The sequence below is a fragment of the Oncorhynchus nerka genome, linkage group LG2 (assembly GCF_034236695.1).
Source record: "Oncorhynchus nerka isolate Pitt River linkage group LG2, Oner_Uvic_2.0, whole genome shotgun sequence".
NCBI lineage: Eukaryota > Metazoa > Chordata > Actinopteri > Salmoniformes > Salmonidae > Oncorhynchus > Oncorhynchus nerka.
The window spans coordinates 4,240,671-4,267,759 of record NC_088397.1 but is presented as its reverse complement, the minus strand read 5'-3'; the positions used below and the strand labels follow the sequence as shown (position 1 = coordinate 4,267,759).

Genomic DNA, 27,089 nt, shown 5'->3' with positions numbered 1-27,089 from the left:
TCCACTAAGTCTGTGTTGTGGTCTCTGTTGTTGTGGTCTCTGTTGTTGTTGTGGTCTCTCCACTAAGTCTGTTGTTGTGGTCTCTGTTGTTGTTGTGGTCTCTGTTGTTGTTGTGGTCTCTCCACTAAGTCTGTTGTTGTGGTCTCTCCACTAAGTCTGTGTTGTGGTCTCTCCACTAAGTCTGTGTTGTGGTCTCTGTTGTTGTGGTCTCTCCACTAAGTCTGTGTTGTGGTCTCTCCACTAAGTCTGTGTTGTGGTCTCTTCACTAAGTCTGTGTTGTGGTCTCTGTTGTTGTGGTCTCTTCACTAAGTCTGTGTTGTGGTCTCTGTTGTTGTGGTCTCTCCACTAAGTCTGTTGTTGTGGTCTCTTCACTAAGTCTGTGTTGTGGTCTCTTCACTAAGTCTGTTGTTGTGGTCTCTCTCCCAGGCCAGTATGACTCTGACATGTATAACCCTGAGGATCCCAGCCTCACCAACACCTCCAGACCAGTGTATCGCCACAGAGTCAACGCCCAAAGACCCAACCTCATAGGACTGACTATGGGGGAGGACCTGCCTCCCAGAGACAGAGGTACCTGGGGAGAGGGAGAGGAGGGAGGAGAGGGAGGGAGGGATTCAGAGGAAACACAACTGTTTCAGTGTGGATTCAGAGGGAGGTGGGACTGTATGTGTTATATTGGAGGGGTCCTGAGAGGGAGAGGGAGGGAGAGAGGGAGGGATAAACACACACTAGTTTCGATGTGGATTCAGAGGGGAGGTGGGACTGTAGTGTGTTGGTATATTGGAGGGAGGGAGGGAGGAGAGGAGAGAGAGAGATAAACACAACTAGTTTCGATGTGGATTCAGAGGGGAGGTGGGACTGTAGTGTGTTATATTGGAGGGAGAGAGAGAGGGAGAGAGAGAGAGGGATAAACACAACTAGTTTCGATGTGGATTCAGAGGGGAGGTGGGACTGTAGTGTGTTGGTATAGTGGAGGGAGGGAGAGATTGATTCTCTATCCTGACTGGTCAAGGCCTCGTCTGATCTCATCAGTCCAGTCACACAGTTGTTTAATGAATTCCCAGATCAGATGCCCAACAGAATGAGGATCGTTCTGGACTCGGCCTCCAGGAAGAGATCTGCTGTGTCACACCACGGAGCACTGCTCCCCAAGAAACCCTGGTCCGACAAGTAAGAACACACACACACACACCACGGAGCACTGCTCCCCAAGAAACCCTGGTCCGACAAGTAAGAACACACACACACACACACACACACACAATGGAGCTCCCCAAGAAACCCTGGTCCGACAAGTAAGAACACACACACACACACGTTGGTCCGACAAGCAAGAACACACACACACACGTTGGTCCGACAAGCAAGAACACACACACACACACACACACACGTTGGTCCGACAAGCAAGAACACACACACACACACACACACACACGTTGGTCCGACAAGCAAGAACACACACACACACACGTTGGGCCGACAAGTAAGAACACACACACACACGTTGGTCCGACAAGTAAGAACACACACACACACGTTGGTCCGACAAGTAAGAACACACACACACACGTTGGTCCGACAAGCAAGAACACACACACACACACACACGTTGGGCCGACAAGTAAGAACACACACACACGTTGGTCCGACAAGTAAGAACACACACACACACGTTGGTCCGACAAGTAAGAACACACACACACACGTTGGTCCGACAAGCAAGAACACACACACACACGTTGGTCCGACAAGTAAGAACACACACACGTTGGTCCGACAAGCAAGAACACACACACACACACACACACGTTGGTCCGACAAGTAAGAACACACACACAACATTAAACAAGCATAGAACACACACACACACACACGTTGGTCCGACAAGCAAGAACACACACCTTGAGACCGTGAGACAGTTGATTTGGCATGAGGCACAGACCACAACAGGTAATATACCTGGGGGTTCAGACAGAACATTAAACCATCATAGACCACAACAGGTAATATACCTGGGGGTTCAGACAGAACATTAAACCATCATAGACCACAACAGGTAATATACCTGGGGGTTCAGACAGAACATTAAACCATCATAGACCACAACAGGTAATATACCTGGGGGTTCAGACAGAACATTAAACCATCATAGACCACAACAGGTAATATACCTGGGGGTTCAGACAGAACATTAAACCATCATAGACCACAACAGGTAATATACCTGTTCTTGATTTTCAGTTCGTATAACATGTCAATAACCTTTTTACACAAAGGACCCAGTAGAGTAGCTGTTTCTTGTAAACAACAAGCAGTAGAGTAGCTGTTTCTTGTAAACAACAAGCAGTAGAGTAGCTGTTTCTTGTAAACAACAAGCAATGCGGTAGCTGTTTCTTGTAAACAACAAGCAGTAGAGTAGCTGTTTCTTGTAAACAACAAGCAGTGCGGTAGCTGTTTCTTGTAAACAACAAGCAGTGCGGTAGCTGTTTCTTGTAAACAACAAGCAGTAGAGTAGCTGTTTCTTGTAAACAACAAGCAGTAGAGTAGCTGTTTCTTGTAAACAACAAGCAGTAGAGTAGCTGTTTCTTGTAAACAACAAGCAGTAGAGTAGCTGTTTCTTGTAAACAACAAGCAGTAGAGTAGCTGTTCCTGTAAACAACAAGCAGTAGAGTAGCTGTTTCTTGTAAACAACAAGCAGTAGAGTAGCTGTTTCTTGTAAACAACAAGCAGTAGAGTAGCTGTTTCTTGTAAACAACAAGCAGTAGAGTAGCTGTTTCTTGTAAACAACAAGCAGTACGGTAGCTGTTTCTTGTAAACAACAAGCAGTGCGGTAGCTGTTTCTTGTAAACAACAAGCAGTGCGGTAGCTGTTTCTTGTAAACAACAAGCAGTGCGGTAGCTGTTTCTTGTAAACAACAAGCAGTGCGGTAGCTGTTTCTTGTAAACAACAAGCAGTGCGGTAGCTGTTTCTTGTAAACAACAAGCAGTGCGGTAGCTGTTTCTTGTAAACAACAAGCAGTAGAGTAGCTGTTTCTTGTAAACAACAAGCAAGTACGGTAGCTGTTCCTGTAGCTGTTCCTGTAATCTCCATGTGTTCTGTCAGACCTAACTTCAACCAGCAGAACCTCCAGGGTGGGTTCCACAACAAGAACCCTCAGAACCAGAACCAGAAGGCTCCGTTTGGGTCAAACACCAAGCTGTCGGTCCTTCAGATCCCCCAGGGACTCAACAACATCTCCAAGCTTAACCAACACTTCAGCAAGTTCGGGACTATCGTCAACCTGCAGGTTAGACTGATTGGCTAACGATACCTTCGACTGATTGGCTAACGATACCTTAGACTGATTGGCTAAGGATACCTTAGACTGATTGGCTAAGGATACCTTAGACTGATTGGCTAACGATACCTTAGACTGATTGGCTAACGATACCTTAGGCTGATTGGCTAACGATACCTTAGACTGATTGGCTAACGATACCTTAGACTGATTGGCTAACGATACCTTAGGCTGATTGGCTAACGATACCTTAGGCTGATTGGCTAACGATACCTTAGACTGATTGGCTAACGATACCTTAGACTGATTGGCTAACGATACCTTAGACTGATTGGCTAACGATACCTTAGACTGATTGGCTAACGATACCTTAGACTGATTGGCTAACGATACCTTAGGCTGATTGGCTAAGGATACCTTAGGCTGATTGGCTAAGGATACCTTAGACTGATTGGCTAAGGATACCTTAGACTGATTGGCTAACGATACCTTAGGCTGATTGGCTAACGATACCTTAGGCTGATTGGCTAACGATACCTTAGACTGATTGGCTAACGATACCTTAGACTGATTGGCTAACGATACCTTAGGCTGATTGGCTAACGATACCTTAGGCTGATTGGCTAACGATACCTTAGACTGATTGGCTAACGATACCTTAGACTGATTGGCTGATACCTGGCTGATTGGGATACCTTAGACTGATTGGCTAACGATACCTTAGACTGATTGGCTAACGATACCTTAGACTGATTGGCTAACGATACCTTAGGCTGATTGGCTAACGATACCTTAGGCTGATTGGCTAACGATACCTTAGACTGATTGGCTAACGATACCTTAGGCTGATTGGCTAACGATACCTTAGACTGATTGGCTAACGATACCTTAGGCTGATTGGCTAACGATACCTTAGGCTGATTGGCTAACGATACCTTAGACTGATTGGCTAACGATACCTTAGACTGATTGGCTAACGATACCTTAGACTGATTGGCTAACGATACCTTAGACTGATTGGCTAACGATACCTTAGGCTGATTGGCTAACGATACCTTAGACTGATTGGCTAACGATACCTTAGACTGATTGGCTAACGATACCTTAGACTGATTGGCTAACGATACCTTAGGCTGATTGGCTAACGATACCGATTGGCCAACTTAGGCTGATTGGCTAACTGGCTAAGGATACCTTAGGCTGATTGGCTAACGATACCTTAGGCTGATTGGCTAACGATACCTTAGACTGATTGGCTAACGATACCTTAGGCTGATTGGCTAACGATACCTTAGACTGATTGGCTAACGATACCTTAGACTGATTGGCTAAGGATACCTTAGACTGATTGGCTAAGGATACCTTAGGCTGATTGGCTAACGATACCTTAGACTGATTGGCTAACGATACCTTAGGCTGATTGGCTAAGGATACCTTAGGCTGATTGGCTAAGGATACCTTAGACTGATTGGCTAACGATACCTTAGGCTGATTGGCTAACGATACCTTAGACTGATTGGCTAACCTTAGACTGATTGGCTAACGATACCTTAGACTGATTGGCTAACGATACCTTAGACTGATTGGCTAACGATACCTTAGACTGATTGGCTAACGATACCTTAGGCTGATTGGCTAACGATACCTTAGACTGATTGGCTAACGATACCTTAGACTGATTGGCTAACGATACCTTAGACTGATTGGCTAACGATACCTTAGACTGATTGGCTAACGATACCTTAGACTGATTGGCTAACGATACCTTAGACTGATTGGCTAACGATACCTTAGACTGATTGGCTAACGATACCTTAGACTGATTGGCTAACGATACCTTAGACTGATTGGCTAACGATACCTTAGACTGATTGGCTAACGATACCTTAGACTGATTGGCTAACGATACCTTAGACTGATTGGCTAAGGATACCTTAGACTGATTGGCTAACGATACCTTAGACTGATTGGCTAACGATACCTTAGACTGATTGGCTAAGGATACCTTAGGCTGATTGGCTAACGATACCTTAGACTGATTGGCTAACGATACCTTAGACTGATTGGCTAACGATACCTTAGACTGATTGGCTAACGATACCTTAGACTGATTGGCTAACGATACCTTAGACTGATTGGCTAACGATACCTTAGACTGATTGGCTAACGATACCTTAGGCTGATTGGCTAACGATACCTTAGGCTGATTGGCTAACGATACCTTAGACTGATTGGCTAACGATACCTTAGACTGATTGGCTAACGATACCTTAGGCTGATTGGCTAACGATACCTTAGGCTGATTGGCTAACGATACCTTAGACTGATTGGCTAACGATACCTTAGGCTGATTGGCTAACGATACCTTAGGCTGATTGGCTAACGATACCTTAGGCTGATTGGCTAACGATACCTTAGACTGATTGGCTAACGATACCTTAGACTGATTGGCTAACGATACCTTAGGCTGATTGGCTAACGATACCTTAGACTGATTGGCTAACGATACCTTAGGCTGATTGGCTAACGATACCTTAGGCTGATTGGCTAACGATACCTTAGACTGATTGGCTAACGATACCTTAGACTGATTGGCTAACGATACCTTAGACTGATTGGCTAACGATACCTTAGGCTGATTGGCTAACGATACCTTAGACTGATTGGCTAACGATACCTTAGACTGATTGGCTAACGATACCTTAGGCTGATTGGCTAACGATACCTTAGACTGATTGGCTAACGATACCTTAGGCTGATTGGCTAACGATACCTTAGACTGATTGGCTAACGATACCTTAGACTGATTGGCTAACGATACCTTAGACTGATTGGCTAACGATACCTTAGACTGATTGGCTAACGATACCTTAGACTGATTGGCTAACGATACCTTAGACTGATTGGCTAACGATACCTTAGACTGATTGGCTAACGATACCTTAGACTGATTGGCTAACGATACCTTAGACTGATTGGCTAACGATACCTTAGACTGATTGGCTAACGATACCTTAGACTGATTGGCTAACGAGACTACCTACCTTAGGCTGATTGGCTAACGATACCTTAGACTGATTGGCTAAGGATACCTTAGGCTGATTGGCTAACGATACCTTAGGCTGATTGGCTAACGATACCTTAGACTGATTGGCTAACGATACCTTAGACTGATTGGCTAACGATACCTTAGGCTGATTGGCTAACGATACCTTAGACTGATTGGCTAACGATACCTTAGGCTGATTGGCTAACGATACCTTAGACTGATTGGCTAACGATACCTTAGACTGATTGGCTAACGATACCTTAGACTGATTGGCTAACGATACCTTAGACTGATTGGCTAACGATACCTTAGACTGATTGGCTAACGATACCTTAGACTGATTGGCTAACGATACCTTAGACTGATTGGCTAACGATACCTTAGACTGATTGGCTAACGATACCTTAGACTGATTGGCTAACGATACCTTAGACTGATTGGCTAACGATACCTTAGACTGATTGGCTAACGATACCTTAGGCTGATTGGCTAACGATACCTTAGACTGATTGGCTAACGATACCTTAGACTGATTGGCTAACGATACCTTAGACTGATTGGCTAACGATACCTTTCTGCGTTAAGCTGTGTTTTTTTTGTTGGCGTTATTGGCACCCTACTCCCTACTATTTAGGGCACTTCTTCTTAGTGAGTGAGGGTTAACATAACCCTATCTTCCTCACTCCCTTGATCCTTCCTCTCTTCCCCTGCTCACCCTCTCTCTCCTCTCTCTCTCTGTCCGTCTGTCTCTGTCTCTCTCTCTGTCTCTCTCTCTGTCTCTCTCTCTGTCTCTCTCTCTGTCTGCCCTCCCCCCAAAAGGTAACCTATGGTAATGACCCGGAGGGGGCCCTGATCCAGTTCGACAGTCACGAGGAGGCTAAGCGTGCCCTGCAGAGTCCTGAGGCGGTTCTCAACAACCGCTTCATTAGAGTCCTCTGGCACTGTGAGGACGAGATGGGACAGCAGGGAATGGGACAGCAGGGACAGCAGGGAATGGGACAGCAGGGACAGCAGGGAATGGGACAGCAGGGACAGCAACACCATCAACCACAGCCACTCATGGTAAGTCCACATCCCAAATATGGCAGCCTATTCCCTTAAAAGTGCACTACTTTTCTACCAGAGCTCTATGGACCCCGGTCAAAAGTGGTGCACTTGGATTTAGGAAGCACCTTTCATTCATTGTTGTCGTTGCCCTAGCCTGTTGTCGTTGCCCTAGCCTGTTGTCGTTGCCCTAGCCTGTTGTCGTTGCCCTAGCCTGTTGTCGTTGCCCTAGCCTGTTGTCGTTGCCCTAGCCTGTTGTCGTTGCCCTAGCCTGTTGTCGTTGCCCTAGCCTGTTGTCGTTGCCCTAGCCTGTTGTCGTTGCCCTAGCCTGTTGTCGTTGCCCTAGCCTGTTGTCGTTGCCCTAGCCTGTTGTCGTTGCCCTAGCCTGTTGTCGTTGCCCTAGCCTGTTGTCGTTGCCCTAGCCTGTTGTCGTTGCCCTAGCCTGTTGTCGTTGCCCTAGCCTGTTGTCGTTGCCCTACTAGCCTGTTGTCGTTGCCCTACTAGCCTGTTGTCGTTGCCCTACTAGCCTGTTGTCGTTGCCCTACTAGCCTGTTGTCGTTGCCCTACTAGCCTGTTGTCGTTGCCCTACTAGCCTGTTGTCGTTGCCCTACTAGCCTGTTGTCGTTGCCCTACTAGCCTGTTGTCGTTGCCCTACTAGCCTGTTGTCGTTGCCCTACTAGCCTGTTGTCGTTGCCCTACTAGCCTGTTGTCGTTGCCCTACTAGCCTGTTGTCGTACACCTACTAGCCTGTTGTCGTACACCTACTAGCCTGTTGTCGTACACCTACTAGCCTGTTGTCGTAGAACTACTAGCCTGTTGTCGCTGACCTACTAGCCTGTTGTCGCTGACCTACTAGCCTGTTGTCGCAGACCTACTAGCCTGTTGTCGCTGACCTACTAGCCTGTTGTCGCAGACCTACTAGCCTGTTGTCGCAGACCTACTAGCCTGTTGTCGTAGACCTACTAGCCTGTTGTCGTAGACCTACTAGCCTGTTGTCGTAGACCTACTAGCCTGTTGTCGTAGACCTACTAGCCTGTTGTCGTAGACCTACTAGCCTGTTGTCGTAGACCTACTAGCCTGTTGTCGTAGACCTACTAGCCTGTTGTCCGTTGACCTACTAGCCTGTCGTCGTTGACCTACTAGCCTGTCGTCGTTGACCTACTAGCCTGTCGTCGTTGACCTACTAGCCTGTCGTCGTTGACCTACTAGCCTGTCGTCGTTGCCCTACTAGCCTGTCGCCGTTGACCTACTAGCCTGTCGCCGTTGACCTACTAGCCTGTCGCCGTTGACCTACTAGCCTGTTGCCGTTGACCTACTAGCCTGTTGCCGTTGACCTACTAGCCTGTTGCCGTTGACCTACTAGCCTGTTGCCGTTGACCTACTAGCCTGTTGCCGTTGACCTACTAGCCTGTTGCCGTTGCCCTACTAGCCTGTTGTCGTTGACCTACTAGCCTGTTGTCGTTGACCTACTAGCCTGTTGTCGTTGCCCTTTGTTTGTTTATTGTTGACGTTGTTGTTGTTGTGAACTCCCAGCAGGTGCAGCAGCCAGCCACTAGTCTGAAACAGTCCGTCAAAGACCGTCTGGGCCCTCTGCCTGCCGACAGCTCAGAGCCCAACCAAGACTCTCGTGTTGCCTCACAGAATGACTTTAAATCCAACCTATCAATGAAGGAGAGGCTGGGCTTCGCGTCTAAACCAGGAAGTACCCCTAGTGGACCGGCAGGAAAGGTGAGAAAACAAGTCCACTGTATCAACAAATCTAAATGTAGTTTTCCTTTAAGTTGACCTCCTCTCTACCAGGTGTTCTCCTATATAAGTCCTCTCTACCAGGTGTTCTCCTATATGAGTCCTCTCCACCAGGTGTTCTCCTATATGAGTCCTCTCCACCAGGTGTTCTCCTATATAAGTCCTCTCCACCAGGTGTTCTCCTATATGAGTCCTCTCTACCAGGTGTTCTCCTATATGAGTCCTCTCTACCAGGTGTTCTCCTATATGAGTCCTCTCCACCAGGTGTTCTCCTATATAAGTCCTCTCCACCAGGTGTTCTCCTATATGAGTCCTCTCTACCAGGTGTTCTCCTATATGAGTCCTCTCCACCAGGTGTTCTCCTATATGAGTCCTCTCTACCAGGTGTTCTCCTATATAAGTCCTCTCTACCAGGTGTTCTCCTATATAAGTCCTCTCTACCAGGTGTTCTCCTATATGAGTCCTCTCCACCAGGTGTTCTCCTATATGAGTCCTCTCCACCAGGTGTTCTCCTATATGAGTCCTCTCTACCAGGTGTTCTCCTATATGAGTCCTCTCTACCAGGTGTTCTCCTATATGAGTCCTCTCTACCAGGTGTTCTCCTATATGAGTCCTCTCTACCAGGTGTTCTCCTATATGAGTCCTCTCCACCAGGTGTTCTCCTATATGAGTCCTCTCTACCAGGTGTTCTCCTATATGAGTCCTCTCTACCAGGTGTTCTCCTATATGAGTCCTCTCTGCCAGGTGTTCTCCTATATGAGTCCTCTCCACCAGGTGTTCTCCTATATAAGTCCTCTCTACCAGGTGTTCTCCTATGTGAGTCCTCTCTACCAGGTGTTCTCCTATATAAGTCCTCTCTACCAGGTGTTCTCCTATATGAGTCCTCTCCACCAGGTGTTCTCCTATATGAGTCCCCTCTACCAGGTGTTCTCCTATATGAGTCCTCTCCACCAGGTGTTCTCCTATATGAGTCCTCTCTACCAGGTGTTCTCCTATATAAGTCCTCTCTACCAGGTGTTCTCCTATATGAGTCCTCTCCACCAGGTGTTCTCCTATATGAGTCCTCTCCACCAGGTGTTCTCCTATATGAGTCCCCTCTACCAGGTGTTCTCCTATATGAGTCCTCTCTACCAGGTGTTCTCCTATATGAGTCCTCTCTACCAGGTGTTCTCCTATATAAGTCCTCTCTACCAGGTGTTCTCCTATATGAGTCCTCTCCACCAGGTGTTCTCCTATATAAGTCCTCTCTACCAGGTGTTCTCCTATGTGAGTCCTCTCTACCAGGTGTTCTCCTATATGAGTCCTCTCCACCAGGTGTTCTCCTATATGAGTCCTCTCCACCAGGTGTTCTCCTATATGAGTCCTCTCTACCAGGTGTTCTCCTATATGAGTCCTCTCTACCAGGTGTTCTCCTATATAAGTCCTCTCTACCAGGTGTTCTCCTATATGAGTCCTCTCTACCAGGTGTTCTCCTATATGAGTCCTCTCCACCAGGTGTTCTCCTATATGAGTCCTCTCTACCAGGTGTTCTCCTATATGAGTCCTCTCTACCAGGTGTTCTCCTATATAAGTCCTCTCTACCAGGTGTTCTCCTATATGAGTCCTCTCTACCAGGTGTTCTCCTATATGAGTCCTCTCTACCAGGTGTTCTCCTATATGAGTCCTCTCTACCAGGTGTTCTCCTATATGAGTCCTCTCTACCAGGTGTTCTCCTATATGAGTCCTCTCCACCAGGTGTTCTCCTATATAAGTCCTCTCCACCAGGTGTTCTCCTATATGAGTCCTCTCTACCAGGTGTTCTCCTATATGAGTCCTCTCTACCAGGTGTTCTCCTATATGAGTCCTCTCTACCAGGTGTTCTCCTATATGAGTCCTCTCCACCAGGTGTTCTCCTATATAAGTCCTCTCTACCAGGTGTTCTCCTATGTGAGTCCTCTCTACCAGGTGTTCTCCTATATGAGTCCTCTCCACCAGGTGTTCTCCTATATAAGTCCTCTCCACCAGGTGTTCTCCTATATGAGTCCTCTCTACCAGGTGTTCTCCTATATGAGTCCTCTCTACCAGGTGTTCTCCTATATGAGTCCTCTCTACCAGGTGTTCTCCTATATGAGTCCTCTCCACCAGGTGTTCTCCTATATAAGTCCTCTCTACCAGGTGTTCTCCTATGTGAGTCCTCTCTACCAGGTGTTCTCCTATATAAGTCCTCTCTACCAGGTGTTCTCCTATATGAGTCCTCTCCACCAGGTGTTCTCCTATATGAGTCCCCTCTACCAGGTGTTCTCCTATATGAGTCCTCTCTACCAGGTGTTCTCCTATATAAGTCCTCTCTACCAGGTGTTCTCCTATATGAGTCCTCTCCACCAGGTGTTCTCCTATATGAGTCCTCTCCACCAGGTGTTCTCCTATATGAGTCCCCTCTACCAGGTGTTCTCCTATATGAGTCCTCTCTACCAGGTGTTCTCCTATATGAGTCCTCTCTACCAGGTGTTCTCCTATATAAGTCCTCTCTACCAGGTGTTCTCCTATATGAGTCCTCTCCACCAGGTGTTCTCCTATATAAGTCCTCTCTACCAGGTGTTCTCCTATGTGAGCCCTCTCTACCAGGTGTTCTCCTATATGAATCCTCTCCACCAGGTGTTCTCCTATATGAGTCCTCTCCACCAGGTGTTCTCCTATATGAGTCCTCTCCACCAGGTGTTCTCCTATATGAGTCCTCTCCACCAGGTGTTCTCCTATATAAGTCCTCTCTACCAGGTGTTCTCCTATATGAGTCCTCTCCACCAGGTGTTCTCCTATATAAGTCCCCTCTACCAGGTGTTCTCCTATATGAGTCCTCTCCACCAGGTGTTCTCCTATATGAGTCCTCTCCACCAGGTGTTCTCCTATATAAGTCCCCTCTACCAGGTGTTCTCCTATATAAGTCCTCTCCACCAGGTGTTCTCCTATATGAGTCCTCTCCACCAGGTGTTCTCCTATATGAGTCCTCTCCTATATGAGTCCTCTCCTATGTGAGTCCTCTCTACCAGGTGTTCTCCTATATAAGTCCTCTCCCCCAGGTGTTCTCCTATATGAGTCCTCTCTACCAGGTGTTCTCCTATATGAGTCCTCTCCACCAGGTGTTCTCCTATATGAGTCCTCTCCACCAGGTGTTCTCCTATATGAGTCCTCTCCACCAGGTGTTCTCCTATATAAGCCCTCTCTACCAGGTGTCCTCCTATATAAGTCCTCTCTACCAGGTGTCCTCCTATATGAGTCCTCTCCACCAGGTGTTCTCCTATATGAGTCCTCTCTACCAGGTGTTCTCCTATATGAGTCCTCTCTACCAGGTGTTCTCCTATATGAGTCCTCTCTACCAGGTGTTCTATATGAGTCCTCTCTACCAGGTGTTCTCCTATATGAGTCCTCTCTACCAGGTGTTCTCCTATATGAGTCCTCTCCACCAGGTGTTCTCCTATATGAGTCCTCAGTAATAACATGGTCCTCCTCTCCACCAGGTGTTCTCCACCTCTACGGGGCTGACTAAGACAGTGTACAACATGGCTGCTCTGAAAGCAGCTCAGAAGACGGCTCTGTTCGCTGGGGTCGCTGCTACAGAGGAGGCTATGAAGAATAAACAGGTGGGAGAGGAGAGGGATGGGGAGGGAGGAGAGGGAGGAGAGGGATGGGGAGGGAGGGAGGAGAGGGATGGGGAGGGAGGAGAGGGAGGGGAGGAGAGGGATGGGGAGGGGAGGGAGGAGAGGGAGGGAGGAGAGGGATGGGGAGGGAGGAGAGGGATGGGGAGGGAGGGAGGGAGGGATGGGGAGGGAGGGGAGGAGAGGGAGGGAGGAGAGGGATGGGGAGGGAGGAGAGGGAGGGAGGAGAGGGAGGGAGGAGGAGGGATGGGGGAGGGAGGGAGGGAGGGAGGAGGGGGGAGGGAGGAGAGGGATGGGGAGGGAGGAGGGGATGGGGAGGGAGGGAGGGGAGGGATGGGGAGGGATGGGGAGGGATGGGGAGGGAGGAGGGATGGAGAGGGATGGGGAGGAAGGGAGGGATGGGAAGGGAGGGAGAGGGAGAGGGAGGAGAGGGATGGGGAGAGGATGGGGAAGGGAGGGAGGAGAGGGATGGATGAGGGAGGGAGGAGAGGGATGGGAGAGGGATGGGGAGAGGGAGGGGGGATGGGGAGGGTGGAGAGGGAAGGATGTAGGGAGAGGGATGGATGGGAGGAGGAGGAGTTGGGTGGGAAGAGGAGGAGGTGGGAGCGAAGAGGAGAGAGTGGGGGAGGGGGAGGAGAGGTGGGAGGGGGAGGAGAGGTGGGGGGGAAGAGGAGGTGGGTGGAGGAGGAGGAGGAGAGGGTGGAGGTGAGGGTGGGACTAAGGAGGAAGAGATGGATGGAGGAGAAGGTGATGGGCTGGAAGGGGGAAATAAGGGTTAGGGAAGAGGGGTCATGTTCGTTCATCTCTAATCCTGTAAGGAGACTTCTGGGAAAAGAGTGAACGTAACAGTTGTCTTTATGTAGCTTTTCCAGACACTCACTTTACCGTGGTTGTGGAAGAGGTGGATTACCACTTTAATATTCCCCTGACAGGAAGCCCTGCGGCTCCAACAGGAAATGAGGAAGAAGAAGCAGGAAATCCTGGAGAAACACATTGAGACTCAGAAGGTGAGTTTTTTTTTTTCTCCCCCATAGAGAATGATAGAGGTCTCTAGTGGCCAACGGGCTGTTTAAACATGGGCAGGGCCATTAAGGGCCTCCACCATGCTTCTACCATTTTAAAGTAGTCAACGGCGTGGTGTTTTCCTATGGGTTGTAAAAAAGCACCTGCCCATGCTGTCACAGACGCTATCCATCTCTATGGTTTTACCCTCACCGCGGCTCAATCCATCGGTCCTTGATTCCTCTCTCCTTTTCCTTCGTCAAAACCCATTGGAGAAGAAGGTCTGAGGTAGATGAGATGTAAAATGAGTCCCCTCTGGTCCCTAGAAGGTCGCTAGTATGATGTTTTTCCTAGGTCTGAGGTAGATGAGATGTAAAATGAATCCTCTCTGGTCCCTAGAAGGTCGCTAGTATCATGTTTTTCCTAGGTCTGAGGTAGAGGAGATGAGGTGGCCATGTAAGATGAATCCTCTCTGGTCCCTAGAAGGTCGCTAGTATCATGTTTTTCCTAGGTCTGAGGTAGATGAGATGTAAAATGAGTCCCCTCTGGTCCCTAGAAGGTCGCTAGTATGATGTTTTTCCTAGGTCTGAGGTAGATGAGATGTAAAATGAATCCCCTCTGGTCCCTAGAAGGTCGCTAGTATCATGTTTTTCCTAGGTCTGAGGTAGAGGAGAGGAGATGGCCATGTAAAATGAATCCTCTCTGGTCCCTAGAAGGTCGCTAGTATCATGTTTTTCCTAGGTCTGAGGTAGAGGAGAGGAGATGGCCATGTAAAATGAATCCCCTCTGGTCCCTAGAAGGTCGCTAGTATCATGTTTTTCCTAGGTCTGAGGTAGAGGAGATGAGGTGGCCATGTAAGATGAATCCTCTCTGGTCCCTAGAAGGTCGCTATTATCATGTTTTTCCTAGGTCTGAGGTAGAGGAGATGAGGTGGCCATGTAAGATGAATCCTCTCTGGTCCCTAGAAGGTCGCTATTATCATGTTTTTCCTAGGTCTGAGGTAGAGGAGATGAGGTGGCCATGTAAAATGAATCCCCTCTGGTTCCTAGAAGGTCGCTAGTATCATGTTTTTCCTAGGTCTGAGGTAGAGGAGATGAGGTGGCCATGTAAAATGAATCCTCTCTGGTCCCTAGTAGGTCGCTAGTATCATGTTTTTCCTAGGTCTGAGGTAGAGGAGATGTAAAATGAATCCCCTCTGGTCCCTAGAAGGTCGCTAGTATCATGTTTTTCCTAGGTCTGAGGTAGAGGAGATGAGGTGGCCATGTAAAATGAATCCTCTCTGGTCCCTAGTAGGTCGCTAGTATCATGTTTTTCCTAGGTCTGAGGTAGAGGAGATGTAAAATGAATCCCCTCTGGTCCCTAGAAGGTCGCTAGTATCATGTTTTTCCTCTCGTACTCCCGCGGTCCAGCTGTTGATCTGTAAACTGGAGAAGAACAAGACGATGAAGGCGGGAGACAAGGCGGTGATCATGACAACACTGGGAACGCTGACCAAGAGTATTACCAAACTACAGCAAGAGATTAAAGGGCTCTCTAACCCTTCGGGAGTACGGGGGGCGCCCAAGAGCAAGGCTCAGGTACACACACACACACACTATTCAGGTAGAGAGAGGGGGGGGGGGGGCAGCTCTCTAACCCTTCGGGAGTACGGGGGGCGCCCAAGAGCAAGGCTCAGGTATATACACACACACACACACACTATACCTCAATCATCATGACTCATGACTGTCAGGTAGAGCGAGAGAGGGGGGCAGCTCTCTAAACCCTTCGGGAGTACGGGGGGCGCCCAAGAGCAAGGCTCAGGTATATACACACACACACACACACTATACCTCAATCATCATGACTCATGACTGTCAGGTAGGCGAGAGAGGGGGGCAGCTCTCTAACCCTTCGGGTTTTAGTGGGGGCCCAAGAGCAAGGCTCAGGTATATATACACACACACACACTATACCTCAATCATCATGACTCATGACTGTCAGGTAGAGAGAGGGGGGGCAGCTCTCTAACCCTTCGGGAGGACGGGGCGCCCAAGAGCAAGGCTCAGGTACACACACACACACACACACACACACACTATTCAGGTAGAGAGAGAGAGAACCTGGGGGCAGCTCTCTAACCCTTCGGGAGGACCTGGGCGCCCAAGAGCAAGGCTCAGGTACACACACACACACACACACACACTATACCTCAATCATCATGACTCATGACTGTCAGGTAGAGAGAGAGAGAGAGAGGGGGCAGCTCTCTAACCCTTCGGGAGTAACGGGGCGCCCAGAGCAAGGCTCAGGTATATACACACACACACTATACCTCAATCATCATGACTCATGACTGTCAGGTAGAGCGAGGGGGGGCGGGCAGCAGCTCTGGATCCTGGTTATAACAGGTAGACATAGACTACTCTGGGTCCTGGTTATAACAGGTGGACATAGACTACTCTGGATCCTGGTTATAACAGGTAGACAGGCTACTCTGGATCCTGGTTATAACAGGTGGACAGAGACTACTGTGGATCCTGGTTATAACAGGTGGACAGAGACTACTGTGGATCCTGGTTATAACAGGTGGACAGAGACTACTCTGGATCCTGGTTATAACAGGTGGACAGAGACTACTCTGGATCCTGGTTATAACAGGTGGACATAGACTACTCTGGATCCTGGTTATAACAGGTGGACATAGACCACTCTGGATCCTGGTTATAACAGGTGGACTACTCTGGATCCTGGTTATAACAGGTGGACATAGACTACTCTGGATCCTGGTTATAACAGGTGGACATAGACTACTCTGGATCCTGGTTATAACAGGTGGACTACTCTGGATCCTGGTTATAACAGGTGGACATAGACCACTCTGGATCCTGGTTATAACAGGTGGACATAGACTACTCTGGATCCTGGTTATAACAGGTGGACTACTCTGGATCCTGGTTATAACAGGTGGACATAGACCACTCTGGATCCTGGTTATAACAGGTAGACTACTCTGGATCCTGGTTATAACAGGTGGACTACTCTGGATCCTGGTTATAACAGGTAGACTACTCTGGATCCTGGTTATAACAGGTGGACATAGACTACTCTGGATCCTGGTTATAACAGGTAGACAGGCTACTCTGGATCCTGGTTATAACAGGTGGACAAAAACTACTCTGGATCCTGGTTATAACAGGTAGACTACTCTGGATCCTGGTTATAACAGGTGGACATAGACTACTCTGGATCCTGGTTATAACAGGTAGACAGGCTACTCTGGATCCTGGTTATAACAGGTGGACATAGACTACTCTGGATCCTGGTTATAACAGGTGGACAGAGACTACTGTGGATCCTGGTTATAACAGGTGGACATAGACTACGCAGGATCCTGGTTAATGACGAACATGTAATAAGCACACAGAAAATATGCCATTTAGAAGAGGAGTCTGAAATGTTTTCTGTCTCCTGTCTCGCTCTCTCCTGTCTCCTGTCTGTCTGTCTCCTCTCTCCTGTCTGTCTGTCTCCTCTCTCCTGTCTGTCTGTCTCTCTCCTGTCTTCCTGTCTGTCTGTCTCTCTCCTGTCTTCCTGTCTGTCTCTCTCCTGTCTCCCTGTCTGTCTCTCTCCTGTCTGTCTGTCTGTCTCTCTCCTGTCTGTCTGTCTGTCTCTCTCCTGTCTGTCTGTCTGTCTCTCTCCTGTCTGTCTCTCTCCTGTCTGTCTGTCTCCTCTCTCCTGTCTGTCTGTCTCCTCTCTCCTGTCTGTCTGTCTCCTCTCTCCTGTCTGTCTCTCTCCTGTCTCCTCTCTCCTGTCTCTCTGTTTCCTGTCTCTCTGTCTGTAGGCTCAGAAGGAGTTGCTGGACACAGAACTGGACCTGTATAAGAAGACCCAGTCTGGAGAAGATACCGTTCAGCTGAAGATCAGATATACACAACTACAGTTAGAGGTAGGGGTCACCTGGAGGTCAGACACAACTACAGTTAGAGGTTTAAATGGTCACCTGGAGGTCAGACACAACTAAACAGTTAGAGGTAGGGGTCACCTGGAGGTCAGATACAACTACAGTTAGAGGTAGGGGTCAACTGGAGGTCAGATAACACAACTACAGTTAGAACCCAGTAGGGGTCAACTTGAGGTCAGATAACACACAACTACAGTTAGAGGTAGAGGGTCAACTTGAGGTCAGATATACACAACTACAGTTAGAGGTAGGGGTCAACTGGAGGTCAGACACAACTACAGTTAGAGGTAGGGGTCAACTGGAGGTCAGATATACACAACTACAGTTAGAGGTAGGGGTCAACGGGAGGTCAGATACACACACAACTACAGTGAGAGGTAGGGGTCAACTGGAGGTCAGATTTGAGCCCTACATCTAACTAGTTGTCTGATTGATACATTTATTTCTGGCTGTCTCTCTGTTCAACCACCAGGGGGTGCTGTCACGCTGTCAGATGTGGTTCATCTTTATATATACTGTCTGTTGTCTCTGTTCAACCACCAGGGGGTGCTGTGTTTCATCTTTATATATACTGTCTGTTGTCTCTCTGTTCAACCACCAGGGGGTGCTGTCACACTGTCAGATGTGTTTCATCTTTATATATACTGTCTGTTGTCTCTCTGTTCAACCACCAGGGGGTGCTGTGTTTCATCTTTATATATACTGTCTGTTGTCTCTGTTCAACCACCAGGGGGTGCTGTCACACTGTCAGATGTGTTTCATCTTTATATATACTGTCTGTTGTCTCTCTGTTCAACCACCAGGGGGTGCTGTCACGCTGTCAGATGTGTTTCTGCTGTGTTTCATCTTTATAGATCGTCTCTTCTAGATTGCATTGTGTGTGTTGAGGTAACGTTGATCATCCTGTCGTTGTCCCCCTTCCTCTCCAGGCAGCTAAGAGGGGGATCCTGGCTCCAGGGCGGGGCAGAGGGGCCCATGCTCGAGGCCGTGGGGGCCTGAGAGGCAGGGGGAGGGGAAGGGGTGGCCGGGGGAGGGGTCTCCCTGTCCACTCTACAGTAGATCACAGACCCAGAGCCCTGGAGATCTCTGGCTTTACGGAGACTGACCTCCAGGATCTACTGCCACACTTTGCTGTGAGTTGAGCTTCTTCAACTAGTTTTAATGAACCCAATCTGGTTTTAAACTAGTTTTAATGAACCCAGTCTGTTTTTAATGAACCCAATCTGGTTTTAAACTAGTTTAAATGAACCCGGTCTGGTTTTAAACTAGTTTTAATGAACCCAATCTGGTTTTAAACTAGTTTAAATGAACCCAGTCTGGTTTTAAACTAGTTTAAATGAACCCAGTCTGGTTTTAATGAACCCAATCTGGTTTTAAACTAGTTTAAATGAACCCAGTCTGGTTTTAAACTAGTTTAAATGAACCCAGTCTGGTTTTAAACTAGTTTAAATGAACCCAGTCTGGTTTTAAACTAGTTTAAATGAACCCAGTCTGGTTTTAAACTAGTTTAAATGAACCCAGTCGGGTTTTAAACTAGTTTAAATGAACCCAGTCTGGTTTTAAACTAGTTTAAATGAACCCAGTCGGGTTTTAAACTAGTTTAAATGAACCCAGTCGGGTTTTAAACTAGTTTAAATGAACCCAGTCGGGTTTTAAACTAGTTTAAATGAACCCAGTCGGGTTTTAAACTAGTTTAAATGAACCCAGTCGGGTTTTAAACTAGTTTAAATGAACCCAGTCTGGTTTAAACTAGTTTTAATGAACCCAGTCTGGTTTTAAACTAGTTTTAATGAACCCAGTCTGTTTTTAATGAACCCAATCTGGTTTTAAACTAGTTTAAATGAACCCAGTCTGGTTTTAAACTAGTTTTAATGAACCCAGTCTGGTTTTAAACTAGTTTTAATGAACCCAGTCTGGTTTTAATGAACCCAATCTGGTTTTAAACTAGTTTAAATGAACCCAGTCTGGTTTTAAACTAGTTTTAATGAACCCAGTCTGGTTTTAAACTAGTTTAAATGAACCCAGTCTGGTTTTAAACTAGTTTTAATGAACCCAGTCTGGTTTTAAACTAGTTTAAATGAACCCAGTCGGGTTTTAAACTAGTTTAAATGAACCCAGTCGGGTTTTAAACTAGTTTAAATGAACCCAGTCTGGTTTTAAACTAGTTTAAATGAACCCAGTCTGGTTTTAAACTAGTTTAAATGAACCCAGTCGGGTTTTAAACTAGTTTTAATGAACCCAGTCGGGTTTTAAACTAGTTTAAATGAACCCAATCTGATTTTAAACTAGTTTAAATGAACCCAATCTGGTTTTAAACTAGTTTAAATGAACCCAGTCGGGTTTAAATGAACCCAGTCTGGTTTTAAACTAGTTTAAATGAACCCAGTCGGGTTTTAAACTAGTTTAAATGAACCCAGTCTGGTTTAAACTAGTTTTAATGAACCCAGTCTGGTTTTAAACTAGTTTTAATGAACCCAATCTGATTTTAAACTAGTTTAAATGAACCCAATCTGGTTTTAAACTAGTTTAAATGAACCCAGTCGGGTTTTAAACTAGTTTAAATGAACCCAGTCTGGTTTTAAACTAGTTTAAATGAACCCAGTCGGGTTTTAAACTAGTTTTAATGAACCCAGTCTGGTTTTAAACTAGTTTTAATGAACCCAGTCGGGTTTTAAACTAGTTTAAATGAACCCAGTCGTGTTTTAAACTAGTTTTAATGAACCCAGTCTGGTTTTAAACTAGTTTAAATGAACCCAGTCTGGTTTTAAACTAGTTTTAATGAACCCAGTCGGGTTTTAAAATAGTTTAAATGAACCCAGTCGGGTTTTAAACTAGTTTTAATGAACCCAGTCTGGTTTTAAACTAGTTTAAATGAACCCAGTCGGGTTTTAAACTAGTTTAAATGAACCCAGTCTAGTTTTAATGAACCCAGTCGGGTTTTAAACTAGTTTAAATGAACCCAGTCTGGTTTTAAACTAGTTTAAATGAACCCAGTCGGGTTTTAAACTAGTTTAAATGAACCCAGTCGTGTTTTAAACTAGTTTAAATGAACCCAGTCGGGTTTTAAACTAGTTTAAATGAACCCAGTCGGGTTTTAAACTAGTTTAAATGAACCCAGTCGGGTTTTAAACTAGTTTAAATGAACCCAGTCGGGTTTTAAACTAGTTTAAATGAACCCAGTCTAGTTTTAATGAACCCAGTCGGGTTTTAAACTAGTTTAAATGAACCCAGTCGGGTTTTAAACTAGTTTAAATGAACCCAGTCTAGTTTTAATGAACCCAGTCGGGTTTTAAACTAGTTTAAATGAACCCAGTCGGGTTTTAAACTAGTTTAAATGAACCCAGTCTGGTTTTAAACTAGTTTAAATGAACCCAGTCGGGTTTTAAACTAGTTTAAATGAACCCAGTCGGGTTTTAAACTAGTTTAAATGAACCCAGTCGGGTTTTAAACTAGTTTAAATGAACCCAGTCGGGTTTTAAACTAGTTTAAATGAACCCAGTCTGGTTTTAAACTAGTTTAAATGAACCCAGTTTTAAACTGGTTTTAAACTCTGGTTTAAATGAATGAACCCAGTCTGGTTTTAAACTAGTTTAAATGAACCCAGTCTGGTTTTAAACTAGTTTAAATGAACCCAGTCGGGTTTTAAACTAGTTTAAATGAACCCAGTCTGGTTTTAAACTAGTTTTAATGAACCCAGTCTGGTTTTAAACTAGTTTAAATGAACCCAGTCTGGTTTTAAACTAGTTTAAATGAACCCAGTCTGGTTTTAAACTAGTTTAAATGAACCCAGTCTGGTTTTAAACTAGTTTAAATGAACCCAGTCGGGTTTTAAACTAGTTTTAATGAACCCAGTCGGGTTTTAAACTAGTTTAAATGAACCCAATCTGGTTTTAAACTAGTTTAAATGAACCCAATCTGGTTTTAAACTAGTTTAAATGAACCCAGTCTGGTTTTAAACTAGTTTTAATGAACCCAGTCTGGTTTTAAACTAGTTTTAATGAACCCAGTCGGGTTTTAAACTAGTTTAAATGAACCCAGTCGGGTTTTAAACTAGTTTAAATGAACCCAGTCGGGTTTTAAACTAGTTTAAATGAACCCAGTCGGGTTTTAAACTAGTTTAAATGAACCCAGTCGGGTTTTAAACTAGTTTAAATGAACCCAGTCGGGTTTTAAACTAGTTTAAATGAACCCAGTCGGGTTTTAAACTAGTTTAAATGAACCCAGTCGGGTTTTAAACTAGTTTTAATGAACCCAGTCGGGTTTTAAACTAGTTTTAATGAACCCAGTCGGGTTTTAAACTAGTTTTAATGAACCCAGTCGGGTTTTAAACTAGTTTTAATGAACCCAGTCGGGTTTTAAACTAGTTTAAATGAACCCAGTCGGGTTTTAAACTAGTTTAAATGAACCCAGTCGGGTTTTAAACTAGTTTAAATGAACCCAGTCTGGTTTTAAACTAGTTTAAATGAACCCAGTCGGGTTTTAAACTAGTTTAAATGAACCCAGTCGGGTTTTAAACTAGTTTAAATGAACCCAGTCTGGTTTAAATGAACCCAGTCTGGTTTTAAACTAGTTTTAATGAACCCAGTCTGGTTTTAAACTAGTTTTAATGAACCCAGTCCTGGTTTAAACTAGTTTATATGAACCCAGTCTGGTTTTAAACTAGTTTAAATGAACCCAGTCCTGGTTTATATGAATTACATTTGGAATGTTTGTTGGAGTGCTTTATGTGATGTTTTGGGGGGAAATAGAAAATAGCTGTTGAATTGTTGAAAACAAAATGGTCGTCAGCAGTGCTCTGATATCTGCTTGGGTGAATGAATGAGTTCAGACTCTGGGACGAAGAGACCAGTGTGTTTTCACCTTACTCCCATCTTTCATCTTATTCCAGTCTTGTTGTTTTCCCTTTTTCTCAAGCAATTTGGAGAGTTGGAGGACTGTCAGATAGACGAGCCATCCTGTCTGGCTGTTATCACCTACAGGAGCAGACCAGAGGCTGAACAGGTAAAACACTTTTCAACCTCGTGACTCGAACTGGACGTTTTGAACCCAGTGCTGCCACTCTCGACAGTCATTCTCCACCTCGTTCTCTCATATGTCTTCCTCTCTCTCCCTTCCTGTCCTCTCCTGTCCTCTCTCTCTCCCTTCCTGTCCTCTCCTGTCTTCTCTCTCTCTCCCTTCCTGTCCTCTCTATCTCTCCCTTCCTGTCCTCTCTCTCTCTCCCTTCCTGTCCTCTCTATCTCTCCCTTCCTGTCCTCTCCTGTCCTCTCTCTCTCTCCCTTCCTGTCCTCTCCTGTTCTCTCTGTCCGTCCTCCTCCCTCCGCTAGGCTGCGCTACACAGTGTCCGTCTGAACGGCAGTGATCTGCGTCTGTCCTGGCACAAGCCTGCCGTCTCCCTGACCTCCCAGGAGCCTGATGAGCAGGAGACGGATCATGACGAGGTGAAGGTGGAATGTTGTTTTTCGCCAGTTATGGACTACGATGTGTTGCTATTGGTTGGGGGAAGTGTTTTTCAGGATGACTGTGTGTGTGTGTGTGTGTGTGTGTGTGTGTGTGTGTGGGCACAGCGCTTCACAGCTAAGGCTTTTCTCCAGCAGCAGACCACCCTGTATACCACCGCTGGCTTGCTTCTGAAGCTAAGCAGGGTTGGTCCTGGTGGTCGGTCCCTGGATGGGAGACCAGATGCTGCTGGAAGTGGTGTTGGAGGGCCAGTAGGAGGCACTCTTTCCTCTGGTCTAAAAAAAAAATATCCCAATGCCCCAGGGCAGTGATTGGGGACACTGCCCTGTGTAGTGGATGTTAAGCGGGTGTCCTGACTCTCTTAGGTCATTAAAGATCCCATGGCACTTATCGTAAGAGTAGGGGTGTTAACCCCCGGTGTCCTGGCTAAATTCCCAATCTGGCCCTCAAACCATCACGGTCACCTAATCATCCCCAGCTTCCAATTGGCTCATTCATCCCCCTACTCCTCTCCCCTGTAACTATTCCCCAGGTCGTTGCTGCAAATGGGAACGTGTTTCTCAGTCAACTTACCTGGTCAAATAACGGATACATAAAAAGGCCACATGAATCCAATGAAAATGAGACGATGGGAGGCAAAAAAAAAGATGTGAGGGTTGTTTATCGTCTCTTTATTAGCCCGAGGCCTCGGGATCTTCCTCTGCTCTGTCGTTCCTTTACGTTCTTCAGTCTGAGACGGCCGTCGTTGAAGTCCTTTTGTGGTGACGAGGGACAGGAGAAGTCATCCCGGACTGAAGTCATCCCGGACTGGACTGAAGTCATCCCGGACTGAAGTCATCCCGGACTGAAGTCATCCCGGACTGAAGTCATCCCGGACTGAAGTCATCCCGGACTGAAGTCATCCCTCGATATGTAGTCATCCGTCGATATGTAGTCATCCGTCGATATGAAGTCATCCGTCGATATGAAGTCATCCGTCGATATGAAGTCATCCGTCAATATGTAGTCATCCGTCTATATGAAGTCATCGTCATCCGTCGATATGTAGTCATCCGTCGATATGTAGTCATCCGTCGATATGTAGTCATCCGTCTATATGAAGTCATCGTCATCCGTCGATATGAAGTCATCCGTCGATATGAAGTCATCCGTCGATATGAAGTCATCCGTCGATATGAAGTCATCCGTCGATATGAAGTCATCCGTCGATATGAAGTCATCCGTCTATATGAAGTCACCCGTCTATATGAAGTCACCCGTCTATATGAAGTCACCCGTCTATATGAAGTCACCCGTCGATATGTAGTCACCCGTCGATATGTAGTCACCCGTCGATATGAAGTCACCCGTCGATATGAAGTCATCCGTCGATATGTAGTCATCCGTCGATATGTAGTCATCCTTCGATATGTAGTCATCCGTCGATATGAAGTCATCCGTCTATATGTAGTCATCCGTCGATATGTAGTCATCCGTCGATATGTAGTCATCCGTCGATATGAAGTCATCCGTCGATATGAAGTCATCCGTCGATATGAAGTCATCCGTCTATATGTAGTCATCCGTCTATATGAAGTCATCCGTCGATATGAAGTCATCCGTCTATATGTAGTCATCCGTCGATATGTAGTCATCCGTCGATATGTAGTCATCCGTCGATATGAAGTCATCCGTCGATATGTAGTCATCCGTCGATATGAAGTCATCCGTCGATATGTAGTCATCCGTCGATATGGAGTCATCCGTCGATATGGAGTCATCCGTCGATATGGAGTCATCCGTCGATATGTAGTCATCCGTCGATATGAAGTCATCCGTCGATATGTAATCATCCGTCTATATGAAGTCATCGTCATCCGTCGATATGTAGTCATCCGTCGATATGTAGTCATCTGTCTATATGAAGTCATCGTCATCCGTCGATATGAAGTCATCCGCTATATGAAGTCATCGCTCTGTCCGTCGATATGAAGTCATCCGTCTATATGTAGTCATCCGTCTATATGAAGTCACCCGTCTATATGAAGTCATCCGTCGATATGTAGTCATCCGTCGATATGTAGTCATCCGTCGATATGAAGTCATCCGTCGATATGTAGTCATCCGTCGATATGTAGTCATCCGTCGATATGTAGTCATCCGTCGATATGAAGTCATCCGTCGATATGAAGTCATCCGTCTATATGAAGTCATCCGTCGATATGAAGTCATCCGTCGATATGAATCGTCTCCTAAACAGATCAGAGTATTAACGCCAGATGTGCTTTACCCCAGCGTGTTGTTCCCGGCTCTGTCCCAACCCATTAGTTTCTGGACCAATCAGACAGTCCCCAACGTCTTGTTCTGGCTCTGTCCCAACCCATTAGTTTCTGGACCAATCAGACAGTCCCCAAACCATTAGTTTCTGGACCAATCAGACAGTCCCCAACGTCTTGTTCTGGCTCTGTCCCAACCCATTAGTTTCTGGACCAATCAGACAGTCCCCAACCCATTAGTTTCTGGACCAATCAGACGGTCCCCAGCCCATTTTTTTCTGGACCAATCAGACAGTCCCCAACCCATTAGTTTCTGGACCAATCAGACAGTCCCCAACGTCTTGTTCTGGCTCTGTCCCAACCCATTAGTTTCTGGACCAATCAGACAGTCCCCAACCCATTAGTTTCTGGACCAATCAGACAGTCCCCAACCCATTAGTTTCTGGACCAATCAGACAGTCCCCAACCCATTAGTTTCTGGACCAATCAGACAGTCCCCAACGTCGTTTCAGACTCATTGAGGAGAAGAGGGCAACAAGGTAGCATAACGGTTGAGAGCGTTTGAGCAGTAAACCCGAAAAGATTGCTGGTTCGAATCCCCCAGCCGACTAGGTGAAAAATCTCTGTGCCCTTAAGAGCAAGGCATTTAACCTTAATTTCTCCTGTTAGTCGCACTGGATAAGATGCTAAATGACTCCAATGTAAAGCAACTAATGTCCTGTGGGTGTAACATGTGGCCAGATTAAAGAGTTTAGGAGTAGCCAGAGATGATCTACTCTCTTGTTTTTCTTTCTTTATAAAAGTGTCGTCTCGTCTTGTCCCTTTTTTGTAGTTCCAGGAAGAGTCGCTGATTGATGATGCGTTGCTCCAGGACGACGACGAGGAGGATGACGACAACGAACCCCGCCCCTGGCGCAGATGAAGACGGCCCCTGATTGGACGAAATGCTAACGCAATTTTTTTTTTTTTTCTTTGCAGTTTCTGATTGGCTGTTTTTTTTTATTTTATTTTTTTAACTACTAGACTCATTTCACAATAGGTCAGAACCTAAACAGTTAATTAATTCTGTTGTGGCGATTCAGAATATTTACTAGACAAAGTCACGTGGGAGTTTCATGTAAATATAGTGGTTTATTCTTCCTGCTTTTAATTTGTAAAAGTAGTTTAACATGAAGATTGGTACAGTTTTTTATTGTTTATTTTTTTGCTTATTGAATTGAAATGAAAATGATACTAGATTACTTTAAGGGGAAAAACAAAATTGACGTTGACCGATCAGATCAAAATGATGCCATAAAAGAGTCGTTGTGTTGAATCGCCTGATGAGTAGAATGGTGAACTTAACGACGGAGAGTTTTGACTGTGTGTGATATTAGATTCTGCTTCTCGTGTAAATATTTTCTGTCTGGATTTTAATGATTTGTAATGACGAGCTTTGCTTTGGGATTCTTTCTTTCTTGGATTTATTTTTGAAATGTCAAAAAAAAATAAAATAAAAAACTTTAAAATGGTCAAAAAAATAAATAAAAAATTAGCTGCAAAAGAAAACGTCCTGAAAAACAAAACCCTGCAGCTGTGATGGCATTGATGAAACTAAACCAATACAAAAACATCCCACAAAAAGAGCTGACAAAATAAAGACCATTTTAAAAAATTAAAAAATAATAAAAATGTTTCACAAAAA

At 45.9% G+C, this 27,089-nt stretch overlaps 1 protein-coding gene across 2 annotated transcripts; it reads left to right on the top strand.

Annotated features, from left to right (window-relative positions):
* Positions 1 to 415: 415 nt before the first annotated feature.
* On the top strand, positions 416 to 27,089 carry LOC115120800 (RNA-binding protein 26-like). 2 transcript variants are annotated; one of them, XM_065022104.1, is made up of 13 exons: positions 416 to 570; positions 1,065 to 1,170; positions 3,106 to 3,289; positions 7,149 to 7,391; positions 8,910 to 9,101; positions 12,614 to 12,736; positions 13,684 to 13,758; positions 15,163 to 15,330; positions 17,574 to 17,678; positions 18,623 to 18,826; positions 22,608 to 22,694; positions 23,018 to 23,131; positions 26,238 to 27,089. In XM_065022104.1, exons 1-13 carry the CDS (start codon positions 444 to 446, stop codon positions 26,325 to 26,327), a joined length of 1,818 nt encoding a protein of 605 aa, XP_064878176.1. In that variant the 5' UTR covers positions 416 to 443; the 3' UTR covers positions 26,328 to 27,089. The 2 variants fall into 2 exon arrangements, with proteins under 2 accessions (XP_064878176.1, XP_064878175.1); XM_065022103.1 differs by having other exon boundaries at positions 8,907 to 9,101.